The following is a 16,591-nucleotide window of genomic DNA, read 5'->3' as shown; positions in this document are numbered from 1 at the left end:
TCAATAAGAACACTAGAGGTACTACAAATTGGACTGAACACTACACACACGTAAATGATAATATACAATATTACAATTATATTGATCTAAAATTTTAAAATACTGAATTTCTGATTCTGAGAAACGACATGCACACATTAAAGCGGTAAACACTGGAAGGGGTCTACCTTCTCACACAGCGACACAAGTTTGTGGATCTGAGTGGCGGGATTTCAGTTATGATGTGCACATTATTACAGCTCTATTAATTATGAACAGCATCATTACGATAATGATCAATAACCTGTGCTGCCAGCTGCATTGGCTGAGAAGAAGATAGACTAACAATTTCCCCAAGAGAACATCTGCAGCTGAAGTTGAACTTTTACTTAGGATTCACTGTAAACCTATGCAGACACACAGAGTACAGCTCATCTGCCGTTTCTGCTGCAGGCACCTTCTGATTTGGAGAATGTATGGATGTAATGTGCGACATGTATATTGCACACCTCTAGTGTGTGTGTGTGTGTGTGTGTGTGTGTGTGTGTGTACCTGTGCTGGTATGGGAAGAGCTTGAAGAAGCCCCAGAGCTCCTCAGACATGCAGGCGTTGCAATCCATGAGGGTTAGAGAGGGCAGCAGCACCTGGTCAGAGATACTGAGGAAACAACTCAACATGGAGTCCTGAGGGAGAGAGAGAGAGAAGAAAGAGAGAGAAGAAAGAAATGACAAAAGGAGAAAGAGAGAAGCAAGAAGAAAAGTAAATCACAAGATTAAAAAAGAGACAGCAGCTCAATGGTGCCTAGAGAAATGTCTCTGTCTCCCTCTCTCTCAGCACAGCCCATAAAGCCGTAATGCAGGCAGCGTGGCGGCCCGATGTAAGGCCTCATAAACAGCTAGTGGCCCTCTGGGCTGGGCTGGCGCCCGGAGCCCTATCTGCAGCGCTGGCACACAACCGCTGCAGCGCCCGGCCTCCAGCTGGACTACAGAGTGGCAACGAGCAAGCACCCACTCACTCAGCGCACACACACACACACACACACACACACACACACACACACAGAGAGTCTCTAGCCGGCGGGTTGAAGCGAGGTGAGGGGCTGGGGTGGCCCCTCTCGGTAAACAAGCGAAAGCCACAGGAGGACGGCTGGAGCGAGAGAGCGCTGTTTAAATATACACTGGGGCGAGAGGGAGACGCATGAAAGGGAACATCGGAGGTGGTCTCTTACCATCTCCTCCTTGGAATCCGGTCTGCTGTCTACTGTCTGATACTGTGGAGGAAGAGAGGGAGAGATGGAGAGAGAGAGAGCAAGGGAGGGAGAGAGGGAGAGAGAGAGAGAGAGAGAAGTGTGTTTGGTAACATAAACCATCTGAAGTTTGAACACAGCAGGCAACTACAGGTCTAAACAAACTCGCGGTATAAAAAAAGGACAGGCTTTGTTATGCGTGTGCGAACATAAGAAAACCCGACAAAACAAACCCACGTTCGTCACGCTACTTTCGACAGAATAAACTTTACCAGGGAGTCTAGTGACAAGACACTTCACTTGGACACACAGGATCCCTCGTACCTGTCTAATTAGGACACTGGCAACACTGTTGAGTCACACACACAGACTCAGCAGGCAAAGAACAAATTGCCAGAATGACAATCGTCAAAGACACAAACATCCGTTGAGACGGTGACAGCTACTCCGACGTCAACCGTGCTAACAAATGGCCGTGACAAGATGAAACTAAACGGAGACTAGCGCAGCGCTAATTGGACTCCGTGTTATTGGACTGGCGCGGCTTAACGCTACCTCCTTCATGAAGCTCTTGCCCAGGCGGACGATCTTGGCGAAGAGGACGGCGTCGTGGGACAGGTGCGGGCCCAGGTAGCCCAGCATGGTGATGACGTCACGGGACAGGCCCTCGAAGGTGTCCACCGGCCGCGGAGCCTGGCTGCTCTGCAGCGCCTTCAGCTGACGTCCTTTGGCACCTTTGGGCACCGCCGCCCTGAAACAGCCATCACACAAACCCAGTGGCTTCGTTAGCAGGGCTTTTCAACTGATGGTGACTAACCCAAGAAGCAAACTGAGGACAATGGTTGTGGGCTGTGAGGTAAAAACAAAATGGTGCTTCCCCACAGTAAAGTACAGTATTAAATGAAGGCTCAGAGACTACTTGCAGCTCCTTTACAGAGCACCAATGGGGCACAGCCACTGGTTGATAGGCCCTAGTATTGTTCATTGGTCCTCATCTGTGGACAAGCCTAATACACTTTCCTTTTCAAAACCCCCAACTCCCAATGGTTAAGCCAAAGGATATTAAGTATTAGAAGCACTTTGATGATTGAGCCAAAGAGTATTAAGAATTCGAATGTAAATACATGGGGGGTGCAAAGTAAAGTCTGTCTGTGTGTGAACAGGTGTGAGCATGTCTGACTGCGAGCATGTGGCGGCGTCATCTCACCTGCGGTAGAGCGGCTCGATGAGGATGTGCAGCAGCTGGCACAGGGCGAGGGCGATGGCGCGGTGCGACGTGGCGTAGAAGGCGGGCATCTGCTCCATGATGCTCTGCGCATGCTGCCAGTCGCCGATGCTCAGCAACGCCTCCAGCAGACCCAGCTTCTGGTTGTTGGGCGGCTGCAGGGGAAGACAAAGGAAAGACAGAGAGAGAGAGAGAGAGAGAGAGAGAGAGAGAGAGAGAGAGAGAGAGAGAGAGAGAGAGAGAGAGAGAGAGAGAGAGAGAGAGAGAGAGAGAGAGAGAGAGAGAGTGTTAGGGAGCAGCAGAGTGACGGTGATGCAGTGTTAGGAAGAAGCAGAACGGTGGGCTGGAAGTGGGGGTTGTTTGTCAGAAGCAGCCAGGGCCACGAAGAGGCTGCAGAGAGAGAGAGAGAGAGAGAGAGAGAGAGAGGGAGAGAGCGAGAGAGAGGGGGAGAAAGACAGCGAGAGAGAGAGGGAGAGAGAAAGACAGCGAGAGAGAGAGGGAGAGGAGATAGAGAGGGAGAGAGCGAGAGGGAGAGCAAGCGAGGCCCAGCTGACTGCGGCGGGAGGCATATGGGGAGTAAATTATTTAGCAGAGCGCCGTGCGTGCACTCTCACCCAGTTCATCAACACACCTGCACCTCCAGGAGGCCTCGCCCCGCCGAGCAGCGCTCAGGGATGCCCCCCCAGCAGAGGCAGAGGCAGAGGCAGAGGCAGAGGCAGAGGCTGCACGCCACTAATCCACTCCTCCACCCCTCCACTCCTCCACCCCTCCACCCCTGCTAAGGAGGAGCGACGCAAGACCAGCGCCACCCAGACGCGGGCCACGCAGCGCAGCCAGAGTGCATGTGTGTGTGGGGGGGGGGGGGGGGCGAGGGGGAGATCAGCGGGCCCGACCCGTGACGGGAGGCCAATTAGTGGGAGTGAGGCAGGTGTGTGTGTGTATGTGTGTGTTTCAGCAGGGTTCCCCGCTGCCTGACCGTTTAGGGATTCTGTTTGCAGGGTTAAGAGGCTCACGTGTATGTGTGTGTGGTGGACGGCACATGGTACTGTGTCATATCGCTGATCACTGGCAGAAAGAGCGCTGTGTGTGTGTGTGTGTGTGTGTGTGTGTGTGTGTGTGTGTGTGTGGTGAAGCGTGACGTTAGCATACCTGGCGTGTGTGATGTGTGCGCGTTTTGCGCGCACTTGCAAATATGTGCTTGTATGTGTGTTCCGCATCAGCGGGCCCGACAGCCCAGCCTTCACTCCGAGCCCCCATCACTCACTGTCAGCCCCGACGTGATTGATGACGGCAGCAGCGGTGGCCGCCGCATCTGGGGGTGGGGGGGGGACGAGAGAGGCAACATGGCCGCTACACAATCAAGTCGCCGGCCCCTGACAAAGGCCCAATATGACAGGCGCGGATGTAATCTTTTAATTAAAACACAGGCGCCGCCTCGTTCTCCCGAGGAAATTAATGTTACGTGTGATCGGCTCGCCCGGCTAGCCGGCGGCTCGTATGACTCCCCAGGCATGCTTGGGGGTGGGGGGGGGGGGCTCCGACAAGCACACACACACAGAACGCACACACACACACACACACAGAACGCACACACACACACACAGACACTTGGGGGTGGGGGGGATGTGTGTGTGGGGCTTCGACAAGCACACACAGATGCACGCACACACACACACAGTCACATGCACGCACATTCGGGCACACACACACACACACGCACACACACACACACGCACACACGCACACACGCACACATACACGCACGCACACACCAACTCCTGCTGCGGGGGGCCGGAGCGCTTCATTAAGAAACACAATTAGGGGGGCCTAGCGTCTCCGTGCTACACTCAGGCAAAGGGCTCCTCGGCGGCCGAGCCCACGCAGAGCACCCCCGCGCTAACGACGCGCCGCGCCTCAAGAGGCCCATGTGCCGGGGAGGAAGCTAGAGCCCAGGAACCACGTCGGCATTAAAATGGAATGGATCACTCGGCATGGGGCGGGGGAGTCTTAACTACACGCAGGAATCGGTGCTGACTGGAGCGCCTTGATGGGAGGCGTCAGGGCAACAGCGCCCGCATAATTACTCTCTACGCTCGGTTCAAAGATGGAGCTACAGGAGTGAGGGGGCTATGTGACCGGGTCAAAGAGTCAACGCTGGTAGTGGCTCACCGCACATCTTCACACAGTTTTCTGGACACAAAATTCCAGTGTTGCATTATATATATAACCATTAGTGACCCTGCAAAGCAAATGATGTATTGAGAAAATCCACGATAAACAAATGTTCGGGCTAAAATGTTGAATTTCACGTTTTTGCTTCATTCGCCAGTATACAGTCTACACGTCACGTTCATATCGTGAACACATTTCACGGAAAAATATCAGTTTTGACTCTTAAACCCGGTGAAGATTCAATACATTAGCAGTCATTCCCGTTGTCCACGCCGATTTCTCCATTTCTGGCATGTCGTGACAGGAGACCCATGTCAACTTTGAATGCAGTTATCTTAGCGATAGTTTTTCAAATACCATCAATATACATATCATTGGAAAGCTTAGTTTATGGCCGTTCATGGGAGCACAATGACTTAATTTTGTAAATTTTACCAAAGCGACTGGTTTTGCCTTGCAGGGTCACATTGTTGGTAAAAAATTATTCTTTGCTGACAGCATAAGACTCAGTTACAGAGTCACTGTTTGTGTTCATTAACCAGTGATTACAGCCCATGCTCATCTTCCATGGAACATGTGCCATTCTAACTGCTGTACGACTGTTTTGGTTCTACAGTAGAAAACAATAATAGTAGTACTTCAGACAACCTGACTGTTTGAATTCTGAGGCCCCTCAAGAAAATGGATGGTGTGCCCTTTGTCCTTTGTAGTTTACAATTAAGCAGTTAATCACAGTCTTACTAGCACTGGCCTATCCAGCCCTTAAAGACGGTCATTAAACACACTTAGCAGGCTCACTAAGCCCTGCCTGTGTGCTGGGCTCCATCAGGGACGCGTGGCGCTGCGCTCACCTTCTCGTTCTTCTCCTCCTCTTTGTCCTTCTCCTTCTCCTTGTCGTCGTTCTTCTCCGACGGCAGCACCACCATGGTGAGCTTGCGGGCGATCTGCTTGGCCTCCAGGATCTCGCGCTTGTGCTCCTCCACGATGCTGGAGTCCGCCGGCACCAGCTGCCCGGTCGCGGAGGACACACACACACACACAGACACACACACACACACACACACACACACACACACACACACACACACACAACCGACAGGACGCCAGGTTAGCAACCGTCAAAGAGCACAACGTCCGCCACGGACGCAGGTGACACCACCACACTAGTGATAGTGGACAGAAAGTGGACAGAGGGGATGGACTCACGTGCACATAGAGGTCCTCCAGGGCGATGAGGTTATGCTGGAGGAGGGCAGCAGCAACATGGTAGAGGGAGGAGGGCGTCTCCCCATTAGGCTCCTGTAGGGGGAGAACCCAAGTTGAGTGTGCTGCATGATACGCACCATTATACATCTGTTACGTCTGGGTCAAACTATAGATTTAGATTTCACTGAACATCAAGCCTCTCACTCAACTTGGCTGCAGTGACATTTTTCGGTGGATTGAAAAGGGTAGACACCAAGACTATTAAGTGGAACTAGTTTTTTTTTTGGAGCGGGGGATTAAAATGAACCATACAGAAAAAACACATTTTAACGTCTAAACTTGATTAGTTGAAAGTGGAACTGTTGTATAAAGCCCCCCCGCTGTGACACGTGCTCGAGATAGAGACTGCACACCCACAGCCGCGGCGAGAGATGGACACGATAAGATCCTCCCCTAATTACGAGGGCCTCGCTGCAACCAAAAAAGCCATCATTTGCTCCAGCATCCCAAAGTGGGAGTGGAAAGCAACTTGCCTAAAATACTCACAGGAGGCTAATTAAAGTGATTTAATGAGGACACATGGTGTGAAAAGGGTATGTGTGTGCGTGTACGCAATGTGTGCGTGTGTGTGTGTGCAACGTGTCTGACTGCGCTTGTATGCCTGTCTGTATGAGCATGTGTGTGCGCACACATTCGCTAGACTGGCGAACTAATCACCTGGTGGAACTTGAATGTGTGTATGCATGCATGTAGCAACTTGCTTGAGTTAGGTGTGTGTGTGTGTGTGCATGTACGTGCGTGTAGACTTTCTGCGAGGTGTGTGCGCGTGTGTTCATTTGAGCTGTGTGTGCATGTAGACTAGCTTGAGGTGTGTGTGTGTGTGCGTGCGTGTGTTTACGTGCAAGATTGTCAGGTTACTGACCTGGTGGAATTTGAACTTGAAGCCGAGGATGTGGCAGAGGGTCTGGTGCTCGCACATGTAGGACTTGATGAGCGCCACGAAGAACTCGTCCTGGTCCGAGCGGCACTCGTACACCTCCAGGATGATGTCCAGCACGCGGTTGGGGTCCAGATTGAAGCATCCTGCAGCACCACAGAAGGAGGGAAGGAAGCCGCCACGTAGGACGACGTTATAGTATCACCCCCAACGCTTCACACTTCTCTCGACTTGTGGTTGAGTGATTTGCCGCGTAGCAGCACAGAGAAGAACAAACAGCTGGCAAACTGTCTGCCTGGTACCCCCTCCAAACAAGCAATTCCACATTCATTACAAGCCATCATGACTACCTGCACACCTGTGAACTTTGCTGAACCTTTCCCACTGTCACCCAAAAAAAATACATTTTTAAAAAAATTCTGTGATCTGCACGACTCGACACAAACACGACGACTCTGCTCCGCTTTAATTAACTTCCGTCTTAATCATCTCGGGGCGTGCGGACGTGGGTGAGTGCCGTGCTCTCCCCGGCGACCTCCCCCCCAGCTGGCGGAGGGAAAAGTTGAGGCGTACCTATTAAAGACTTGATGTTCTCCAGGACGAGGTGGCTGGTGATGTTGCCTGACAGGTCCTGGCCCAGCTCCGTGATCAGCTTGGCGTAGCCCTCGTTCTCCTCCCGCAACAAATTAAACTTCTGCTGTTTGTAGCTGCAGGGGTGGAGGAGGGGGAGGAGGGGGTGGAGGAGGAGGAGGAGGAGGAGGAGGAGAGAAAGAGAGAGGGGTGTGGAGTCAGAGTGTGCCCAAGAGGGCACTGTGCCCCAAACAAGGGTAATCAGCAGGAATTAATTAACACCAGCAGAACTTTCTGATGAGGCCATGTAGTCGGAGGCGGGAGAGCGGACTTGTTCAGGGCGAACGGAGACACGAGATTTGGAGTGGAGTGGTGGTGCTATCTTTGGACTGGTAATCATACTATTTGGTGAAGAGTCGGTTCGGAAGCAGACATTCATAAAAGCAATTAATCCAACTCATTGGGTTTGAAAGGAAAACTCCATGTCAACTAAGAGTTCCCACTTTCCTGATGAAAACTTAACACATAAGAAGTTAAAAATATCAGTCACCAGGAATGTGAATTCACAATGTTGGATTCACTGGTGTCTTATTATCCATTTATTATTATTATCCATTGTTATAACTGACTAACTTGGCCAGACTTCACCCTCCATGACCATACCATACCATCACCATCTTTTATACAACATTGAAAAATGTAGCTATAAAAATTACTAAATGCTATTGTGTACATTTTTTTTTACAAAACTCACTTGAAAACATATCAACTAATTTTGCTACACATGAAGTAAAAGTAGTTGTCAACCTGCAAGTCGCTCTTTGGGTTTCATTTGCCTCACAACAAAATGGCCGCCAACAACCAACCAATCAGAGTCCAGCAGCCGAAACAAAGTTACTGAAATTTGACATGCTGCATCTCTACCACATTCCCTAAATGTTGCAAAAGTTTGATCAATTAGCTACATAGGGAGCGCTACAATTGACATATTTAATTCACTTCCTCAAGACATGCATATCTTGTGATGGACAGGTTCAAACTTTTACATTTCACAAGTTGAATCACTTGCACAATCAAGCATGCACGTCTAACAGCATTTAATTCCACTGATAGGAAGTGCTGCATCCGACACATGTTCCTGCTTGGAACCTGCATTAAATCAGTTTTGGAACAGCAACCTAGTGTGCAGACTAGTACGCGCACACACACAAACACACACACCCAGTGCACATTTTTGCACAGACTGACACACACTAGACATACGGCACAGCAGTGTGTAATATCATGATGGTCAAAGAAGTCGTGTGCACTGCAAATACAGATGTGTATTTGAGGGTCATCAAAGAAAACCTTATTTGTTGTTGCAGACTTGTCTAAATGAGGTAGTGCAGACAAATTGTCAAGTGACCTATACGAGGATAGGTGTGGCTTTAGCATACATTTTGCTACAAAATTGGACCATTTTGTGAAATTCACTTGTATATGTAAGCAAAACTAGGAGTTGACAATCATTAAGCAACTAAGAGGGGGCATATAATACTGTGTGCATCTAGTATCTTTTGCATCCCTTCCAGCAGCACACATCAAGTCCAGTGTCACCGCCGCACTGGAACGTATGCAGCTAGCAGCACAGCCAGTAAAAGGCTCCTAACAGATGGCCAAAGAACTTTACACTTCACATTGTCTTCTCTTTGAGGACACTAGAGAGAAGTGCTGACATGAATACATGAGAACAAGGCTGAAATAAATAGCAGTTCTGGAACCATGCTTCAACTGACACCTACGTTGTCACCACAGCAACCCATGCAGATAGGTTTACGATGTCTGGACACACAAATCCAATCCACTTGTAACAGTGTGGACTATCTGTCTCAATAGACAAAAATCTGTTTCCGGTGCTCATAACCCAAGAAGCCTTTCAGAACCTTTAAATTTGCTCTACAATTCAAGCAAAAATAATAAATTAGACAAGCCTCCCGGTAAAAGTGGCTTCAACTTGATAAATAACTCCCCCATGGCTCTAGTCTGATATCTGGGGTTTCTCCATCATATTGATTCACATTCAAGCAGGACACAAATGAAACCAATAACAAATTGAGGAGGGCCAGTGACTGAAAAATGTCTGAATCAACATGGAACAGAACGGTTCTACAGTTAAGGCAAAGAGCACAAGGGACGAAGGAGGGGTGGAGGGGGGTGTGTGTGTGTGTGTGTGTGTGTGTTGGGCTGCAGTAAGCATAGAGGAGCTTTGTAGCGCTGCCGAGTAGCTCTCCAATCTTGATAAGAACTCTTAGGGCCTATCAGTGCACACAATAGCAGCGAAATTAATCATTGTCGAGGAGCGACAGCCAAGAGGCCTGCTTTTAATTTACAGTACAATGAGGTGGGGAGCAAATTATGGAGTCCAACAAGCAGTTTACCCGGGCTCCCTCAGAGGACTGTGGCAACGGCAGCCAATTCGTTCTGAAGACAGAACAGTCAGAGGGGCTACAGTATGTAAATCGTGTTTGCCGAATGAGTTGGACTGAGGACACTCTCCAAGCAGGAGTCAATGAAACAGAGTCTAGCTTCTCCTGGCTTATTTCTTTATTTATTTACTCTCCCCATCTACCATCTGTATTTTCCCCGGGATGGAGGGTCAACAACTCCTGTTAAAGCAACGCAAGTGAAACAGCAAGTAATCAGACCGTCAAGCTCCACTGATCCTCAATAGGTACCTGCTGACAACACATATATACAGCCTTCACCTGAGACCGTTAAAGATTGCCAAATCAATATTTATAAACAGGCATCGTTGCAGGCACTCGCCCCATTGAAAGGCCACGGCATATGCTCAAGAAAGCGAAAGCAACTCCCAAGGAAGTGGTTCTGCATCGTGCTCTGAACTCAAGAGCTTGTGGTTAGCGCTGCCAAGTATCTGATACGTCACACATTGACACACCCGCGCAAATGAGACTCACAATAGCTTGGTCTTGATTTTGACAATCTTCTGGTTGAACTGCTGGGCCTGTTTGATGAGGCCGAGGGACTCCAACGTCTCGGGATCCAGCCTCTCTTTAAGGATGGCGTCAGGCACACAAAACTGTTAAGAAAGATAGAAAGAGGGAGACAGGGAGAGAGAGATGGAAGACATGAATAATGTCCCTCGTCCTGAGAGAGACCTAAAGCTTGATTGCCCTCCGAGAAGCAATCCAAACAAATTCAATTGATATTGGGGGAACTCGGAGCCATTGCCTGTCCCTCGGACTCGGAGAGCTGGGGGCAAACGACTCAATTGCTTATCAGTGGGTGCGCGGCCCTGACAGCGCGAAACTGCTGAGTTCCACACGTATCCATAAACCTTACAAATGTCCACCGCGCACACCCAGCATCCCCATTCAGCTCGCCACTTAAAAATAGCACTCATTTACATATGCGGCTCAAAAGAAAGACAAGGATTCTCATTCCAATTTTCCCCACAGGAGAACGAGGCACCCTGAGGAAGCAAGAAAAATATATCTTAAAAAAAAAAAAGGAGGGGAGGGAGGGGGAGGCTTTTTCCAAACCTCCATTTACAATTTGCCACCGCCGACTGCATATGCTTGTTTGGAGAAGGCCTGGCCAAAGCCACCGATTTGCTTAAGAAACACTTTGTTAAAAGCCCTCTCTTCCAGAACGTGTGACTTGTTCAGCAGATCTATTTGTTTGGCTAATTGGGGCCCAGTGTTTGGCCATCCCCAGGGGGGCATGTGTACTCTAATGGGCTGCAGGGGCAGGCGGTGGTGGTGGTGCTTCGGACTCACCACTTTCACCACTGAACAGAATTAAGATCATTCAATAGCCTAATGCAGCTGATCCTCACAGTCCAGGGAGCTGTCAAAGCCAGTGGGTATCACTAAGAAAACTATCTACCTAAAAAAAAAACCTCAAGAGCAGGAAAAAAAAAACAGCAAACGGTGACGAGATAAGGTATTAAATCTGTGAGCCGCTGCCACTCAGCAGCCAAATGGAGAGAGGGAGGGGGTTGGTGCTCAACCTGCAGGACCATGCTGCCACACTGTGGTGGGGAGAAGACTGTGCTCTTGCAGCACATTTCTCCCTACATCCCTTTCCCTCCCTCCCCCTCTCCCTCTATCTATCTATCGCTCTCTCTCTCTTTTACTTTTCCTGTCCTCTGATTCCCCCCCTCTCCTTTGCTCTGCTGCAGTACTCCGACATGGTCCGGTGGAGAGGCCTACTCACCAGACAGGCGCCCACCAGCGAGGTGAAGTTCTCTCGCTTGTTCTTCTCCTCCGTGCAGCTCGTCTCGATGTCTGCAGAGATCACACACAGAAGGGATCAACAGGGAAGTGACGCCCGAGCACAACACAATTACGCTCAGACAACCACTAGTCCATCACAACTTTACCCATCTTTGATGGCATGACATTTGGGGAAAGGAATCTTATGGTACATTAATGCATTATAAACTATAATTTTAATGTAAGTTTTTAACCCACAAGAATATAAAAAATAAGAAGCCATCTTTGCTGTTTATCTGATATAAACCTGTGGTGATAGGCTGGTCGTAATGGTGTGTGTGCAGAGCTTTAGTAACTGCCACATGGTCTACAGTAGGATGAAATGCATACCGATTGTGATACATATATTTGTAACATTTGACTACTGTGAGTAGGAGTGAATGTGTGGGTGTCAGTGGTAACATTATTCCCCAGGAACTGAACACATGACCTTGATAATGCCAGAAGAATTAGCTACTTGCACTAAAATCTCTTAGTAGTGTCGTTTGACTTCCGGTGGAGCGTTAACTATATTGAAATGGCATCTTCTGTTATATTCTGCTCCTTAAATATTCACTAAGACACAGAATATCTTGCTTGCCCAATAATACAAATTTCAACCTGCACAAATCCTTCTGTATCGTAACGTATTGATTCGCTAGCAATAGCTGCAGGTTCGAACACACCGGAAATCAAACGAGCGTACTATAGCCTTTAGTGCAAGCAGCAAATTCTACAGTAGTATCAATACACACAAGCAGCCACAATTCACTATTATTAGCGGAGAACGGAACACACCTAATACACCGAAGACATCTGCTAAAATGGAGGCCATATCGTCTCGCAATTCCTGCACGGGAGAGAGAGAGGGAGAAACAGGACAAAAACAATTATCAAAAGTCAGTGTGAAGCGCTCAACACGTTTCAATTCCAATTTCATTTACATCTAGAAGAAAGAGAAAAAGAGAGAGAGAGAGAGAGAAAGATAGAGATGTATACATCACACTCAGACAAAAAGAAGGAATGAAAGAGGCGCCCCTGCCAGTGCAGCCGTAGAAGAAGGGAATAAAACAGGAAGAGCATAAAAGAGGGGGCGATCCATCAGCCCCAGACTTCAGCTCTGCTCAGGCCCCTAGTTTCATCATCCCTGGATTAGGTGTCACAACAACAAGAGGGGACAATCTAAAGAGTACCTCTGGGTTTGCTCGCTCTGCAGATCAAAGAAAATCACTACTGAGGAGAGCAAATTAGGGCTCCTCGTTTGAAAAGTTCAAAATGAATTATTCTGGTGCACTCTTGCCAACTCTAAATTGACAGCAAAAGCACTCCAATTTAGCTTTATTCTTCATGGACCAAAGCACTGACATAAATGTTGCCATCACTTTGCTGAAATGTGTAATGCAATTTCAAGGAGCGATAGGACATTATTCAAGTGCCACTGCCAATACTAGGATTAGCCTTTAATGTTCTAACAAGAGACCCATTTTAACACAAGAGGACAACTTTATAGAAACAAAAAGAACACTTTACTCCGTACAAATAGCATTCCTCTTGCAAAGAGCCCACGCTCATATAACTTTCCAACAATGGCCAATCTTAACCAAATTAACGTCAATAAATGCCAGAGCTGTGTGTGGGGGAGCTTGATGGCTTAACACTGGCCGACTAATTCAATGCATATGGGATTTAGTCTGGTGTTAAGTCTCTGTGAGCATCTAGGCCTAACCACACCAAGACCAGTGTCTCAGGAAACTCAGACAAGGATTCCAGTGAATGCAGAGGGAGCGCACATGACAACAGGGCTCGGCCGGGACCTTGACACGTACCATGACATCCCCAAGAATACTGGCGGCCACGTCGACCTTGAGCGTGCCCTGGACCACGTGCAAGGAGAGCTCGTACAAAGCTGTCTGGAGCTCTGCAGAAGAGATAGAGCACGAGTAGAGCCATCATGATGAAGGGATCACAGTCAGGAGAAGATCACAGAAAGAACATAAACAGTAATGTTACTTGGTTGAAAGTTGAAAGAATGCATTAAAATGGTATTTTTATTAAGCAGTACACAGAGTAGATATCATTAAACTGAACATTCAGAGTGGTGGTCAGAACACTGCGTCCATCGTGTGGTTCAGCCTGTAGACAAGCCTTTTAAGACTCAACACGGTTCTAATGATGATGAAAACCACCCCTAGAGGACCTCTGAATCTAAGATCATAAGGACATGACTGATAGTGTGTTACACTACAATACTGCATTTTGTTATTGGGCTTTGAGGAATTCAGAGTCCAATAACAAAATACACTACAATAGACAGAGACTATTACGATCCGGGTGGACAAGAGATTAAACAGCATCACCTTCCATATCACTATTATTGCATGCAAGAAAACATCAACAAACCTTTATCGTCATCTTCTGGCTTCCCAGCCAGGTCCTGACACAGCTGCAAACTAAGAGAGAGAAAGAAAAACACATGTGACAATGTCAGCAGATGCTTTTAAACAACATTACAGTCAATGGATTTACTGTCCTTATTTCTTTCAACAATGTCATCAGCGGTTCATATGGCAAGCGACATCAAGCCACTCGTCAAACAACCAACATGAGTCATATTAACTTTAGAAAATGAGGCGGCAGGTTAAATCATTTGGATGCACATAAAGATAATATTTTGTGATAGGTTTCATAAGATTGTGACCGTGAAATAAATCCAAACCATGAACATCATTGTTATGATTGGCTTCGATTAAGTCACCACATCAACTTCCCATAGTAGAGATGATCCAAGCACAGTTGCAGTTAACAACTTCTCATTAATAGCCATATTTCAATCAGCACTTTGGACTTCCAGTATATCTCCTAACTCGATTTCAGTGGCCTAGTTGTTGGTTTAACTTTAATAAGTGAAAAAAGGCCAAGGACTTCATTATCAAAGTGTTCTCTCTAAAATTAAACCACACCATCTGTTCAAATATAAATATGAGTATATTTTGCGTTCTATTATACAACCTAATTTGAGTCTGAGACACTGTACACAGCATGTGAACTTTCTGCCAGACTTGTTCGGCAGCAACCATGACGCGTTTCATAACCTTACAACAATTTCAGAATCAATCGAACTTTCTTATGCATATATTTTAAAACATCACTAGGTTTAAGTTTATTATTTGACATGGCTTGTAAAGCGTATCCTGTCAAAATCGCAATTTACCGCCAAATAAGATGACAGTAACAGAGGGCACGGGCCTACAGTTTCATGCAACTCAGTTAATGTTATCGTAACATGTTATCGATAGTGTTTCAACGTGACTTTTGCTTGTTTACTTATATGATAAAATGATTATATATATTACAACGTCCAATTTAGTGCCGAAGCAACACCACAACCCTGTCGATGAACGAGTTCGCAAGAAATTATCACCATTAAAACACTTAACGTTAGCATAGCTGGTCTGCATGACGTACTGCTAGCAAACTGGTGTGGTAAGCTAAGGTTGCATTTCCTAACCTTACTTTAAGGCTGCACACTGTCAACATTTTGGGTGTCTATATAATTAAATTCGATTACTTTAAACTAAGATCATGACCCCCAGACTGAAATGGCCTGCTTGTAAACTCTGTACAGTTATTTAAAGCAGCAACAGTTAACGTGGGGTAACGTTAATCCCAATCAGGGTGCTGGATCACGCAATGTTGGCTAGATAGCTAGCTAACGTTGAGTTATTGTTAACACTAGCCATCTCCTGGCTAATAATCAAGAGAAGACCCCAGCATCAACTGAAGGGCTAATTTCTCATCTGCCAACTTTAAAGCAGATTGCGCATCTACATAGACGTATACGTAAAGTAATTTAGGAATAGTAAGTTTTGGGGTCGATTTTTAGCTCGAAAATATTATGATCATATTTGTGGTCACACATACACAACGTTACGTAGGATAACTAGCAAAGTGATCACGATGTGTTCCTGCAGTCTTTACCAAAGTAACGTTAGTTTAGCTTCCAACTGCTAGCAAGGTTAGCCAAATCGCAATGTTTTCCACTCGTTACCTATTCAGCTCAAAAGCTAACCCGCTAGCTTCATAACTTAGCCGAACAGGTTGTGACTAAACTAGCTCATCTACCCTTACACTAACAACTGTCTGTAACTTCGCTACCCAAATATGCATTACTGCATCACCTCTGCGATGTATGCTATGTGTACATGTAGTGTGAACGTTTAAGCCCTTGTAATTCACATTATTTTATACCTAGTGTCGCTAACATTAGCCTCATATTTAGCTTCGTAGCCACAAGGAACAGCTAAGACTGGGATCACAATGAGGAAAGTACAGTTAACTTCCAGGCAGTCGGCAAAAGCTCAACGAAACGCCAAGACTGGTTTAAAAACAAATGCTTCAACGACTTGCATGCGTGTTCTTAAATGGTACAGAGGTAATTACTCACAATTCATTTTTTCCCGATTTTTCCCAATTTTTGATCCAATCAGTAGGGAGGATCAACGTCGCCATCTTCCCCTACTAAGGCGCACTTCGCCCGGATGTTTAGCACAGCGCATCGGGTCCGGGTCAAGGAGACGTCAATCGAAGACAGTGCATTATGGGAGCAAGAGTCTACTGTCTCAGTAGGCCCACAGAAGATACACACAACCAACCGTAGATTACTGATATAACAAGGTGTTAATATTAGATTTAAATATTATATAATGCATGTAATGTATGTCCTGGAGGCTCATGATATACATTTAAATGCATGCATTGACTTATTATTTCTAGGTTGTGTGTGCTTTTACTACCGAACCTACAATATTACGGATCAACAGCTCATGTGTAATACATATTAATGATTTTATTTAAATATTTCAAATGGAAAATATTCTTTCACACACTGAAACGGCTAACTTAAGTGATCTCATTCTGTGAGACAGATTTTGCAGACAGTAATTTATCAAAGGTATACATTGTGCTAAATATACAATATAAAAGGTAAAACAATCCAC

The 16,591-nt window shown here is 46.8% G+C and overlaps 1 protein-coding gene across 1 annotated transcript in view; it reads right to left on the bottom strand.

Moving 5' to 3' along the window:
• The window catches only part of thoc2 (THO complex 2), a 57,459-nt gene extending 41,327 nt beyond the window's left edge, over nt 1-16,132 (bottom strand). The window contains exons 1-14 of the mRNA XM_062524202.1: nt 16,039-16,132; nt 13,995-14,044; nt 13,421-13,512; nt 12,393-12,444; nt 11,557-11,627; nt 10,296-10,417; nt 7,339-7,472; nt 6,751-6,911; nt 5,829-5,921; nt 5,474-5,629; nt 2,433-2,605; nt 1,781-1,976; nt 1,208-1,249; nt 532-662 (exon numbers count right to left, since the gene is read on the bottom strand). Coding sequence (XP_062380186.1) covers nt 532-662; nt 1,208-1,249; nt 1,781-1,976; nt 2,433-2,605; nt 5,474-5,629; nt 5,829-5,921; nt 6,751-6,911; nt 7,339-7,472; nt 10,296-10,417; nt 11,557-11,627; nt 12,393-12,444; nt 13,421-13,512; nt 13,995-14,044; nt 16,039-16,103 — 1,538 coding nt within the window. The 5' untranslated portion in view covers nt 16,104-16,132. The remainder of the gene's footprint in view (nt 1-531; nt 663-1,207; nt 1,250-1,780; nt 1,977-2,432; nt 2,606-5,473; nt 5,630-5,828; nt 5,922-6,750; nt 6,912-7,338; nt 7,473-10,295; nt 10,418-11,556; nt 11,628-12,392; nt 12,445-13,420; nt 13,513-13,994; nt 14,045-16,038) is intronic.
• Between the last annotated feature and the right edge of the window lie 459 nt (nt 16,133-16,591).

The sequence above is a fragment of the Sardina pilchardus genome, chromosome 21 (assembly GCF_963854185.1).
Source record: "Sardina pilchardus chromosome 21, fSarPil1.1, whole genome shotgun sequence".
NCBI lineage: Eukaryota > Metazoa > Chordata > Actinopteri > Clupeiformes > Clupeidae > Sardina > Sardina pilchardus.
Note: the sequence above shows the minus strand (reverse complement) of the source record. Positions and strands in the feature narration are given on the sequence as shown.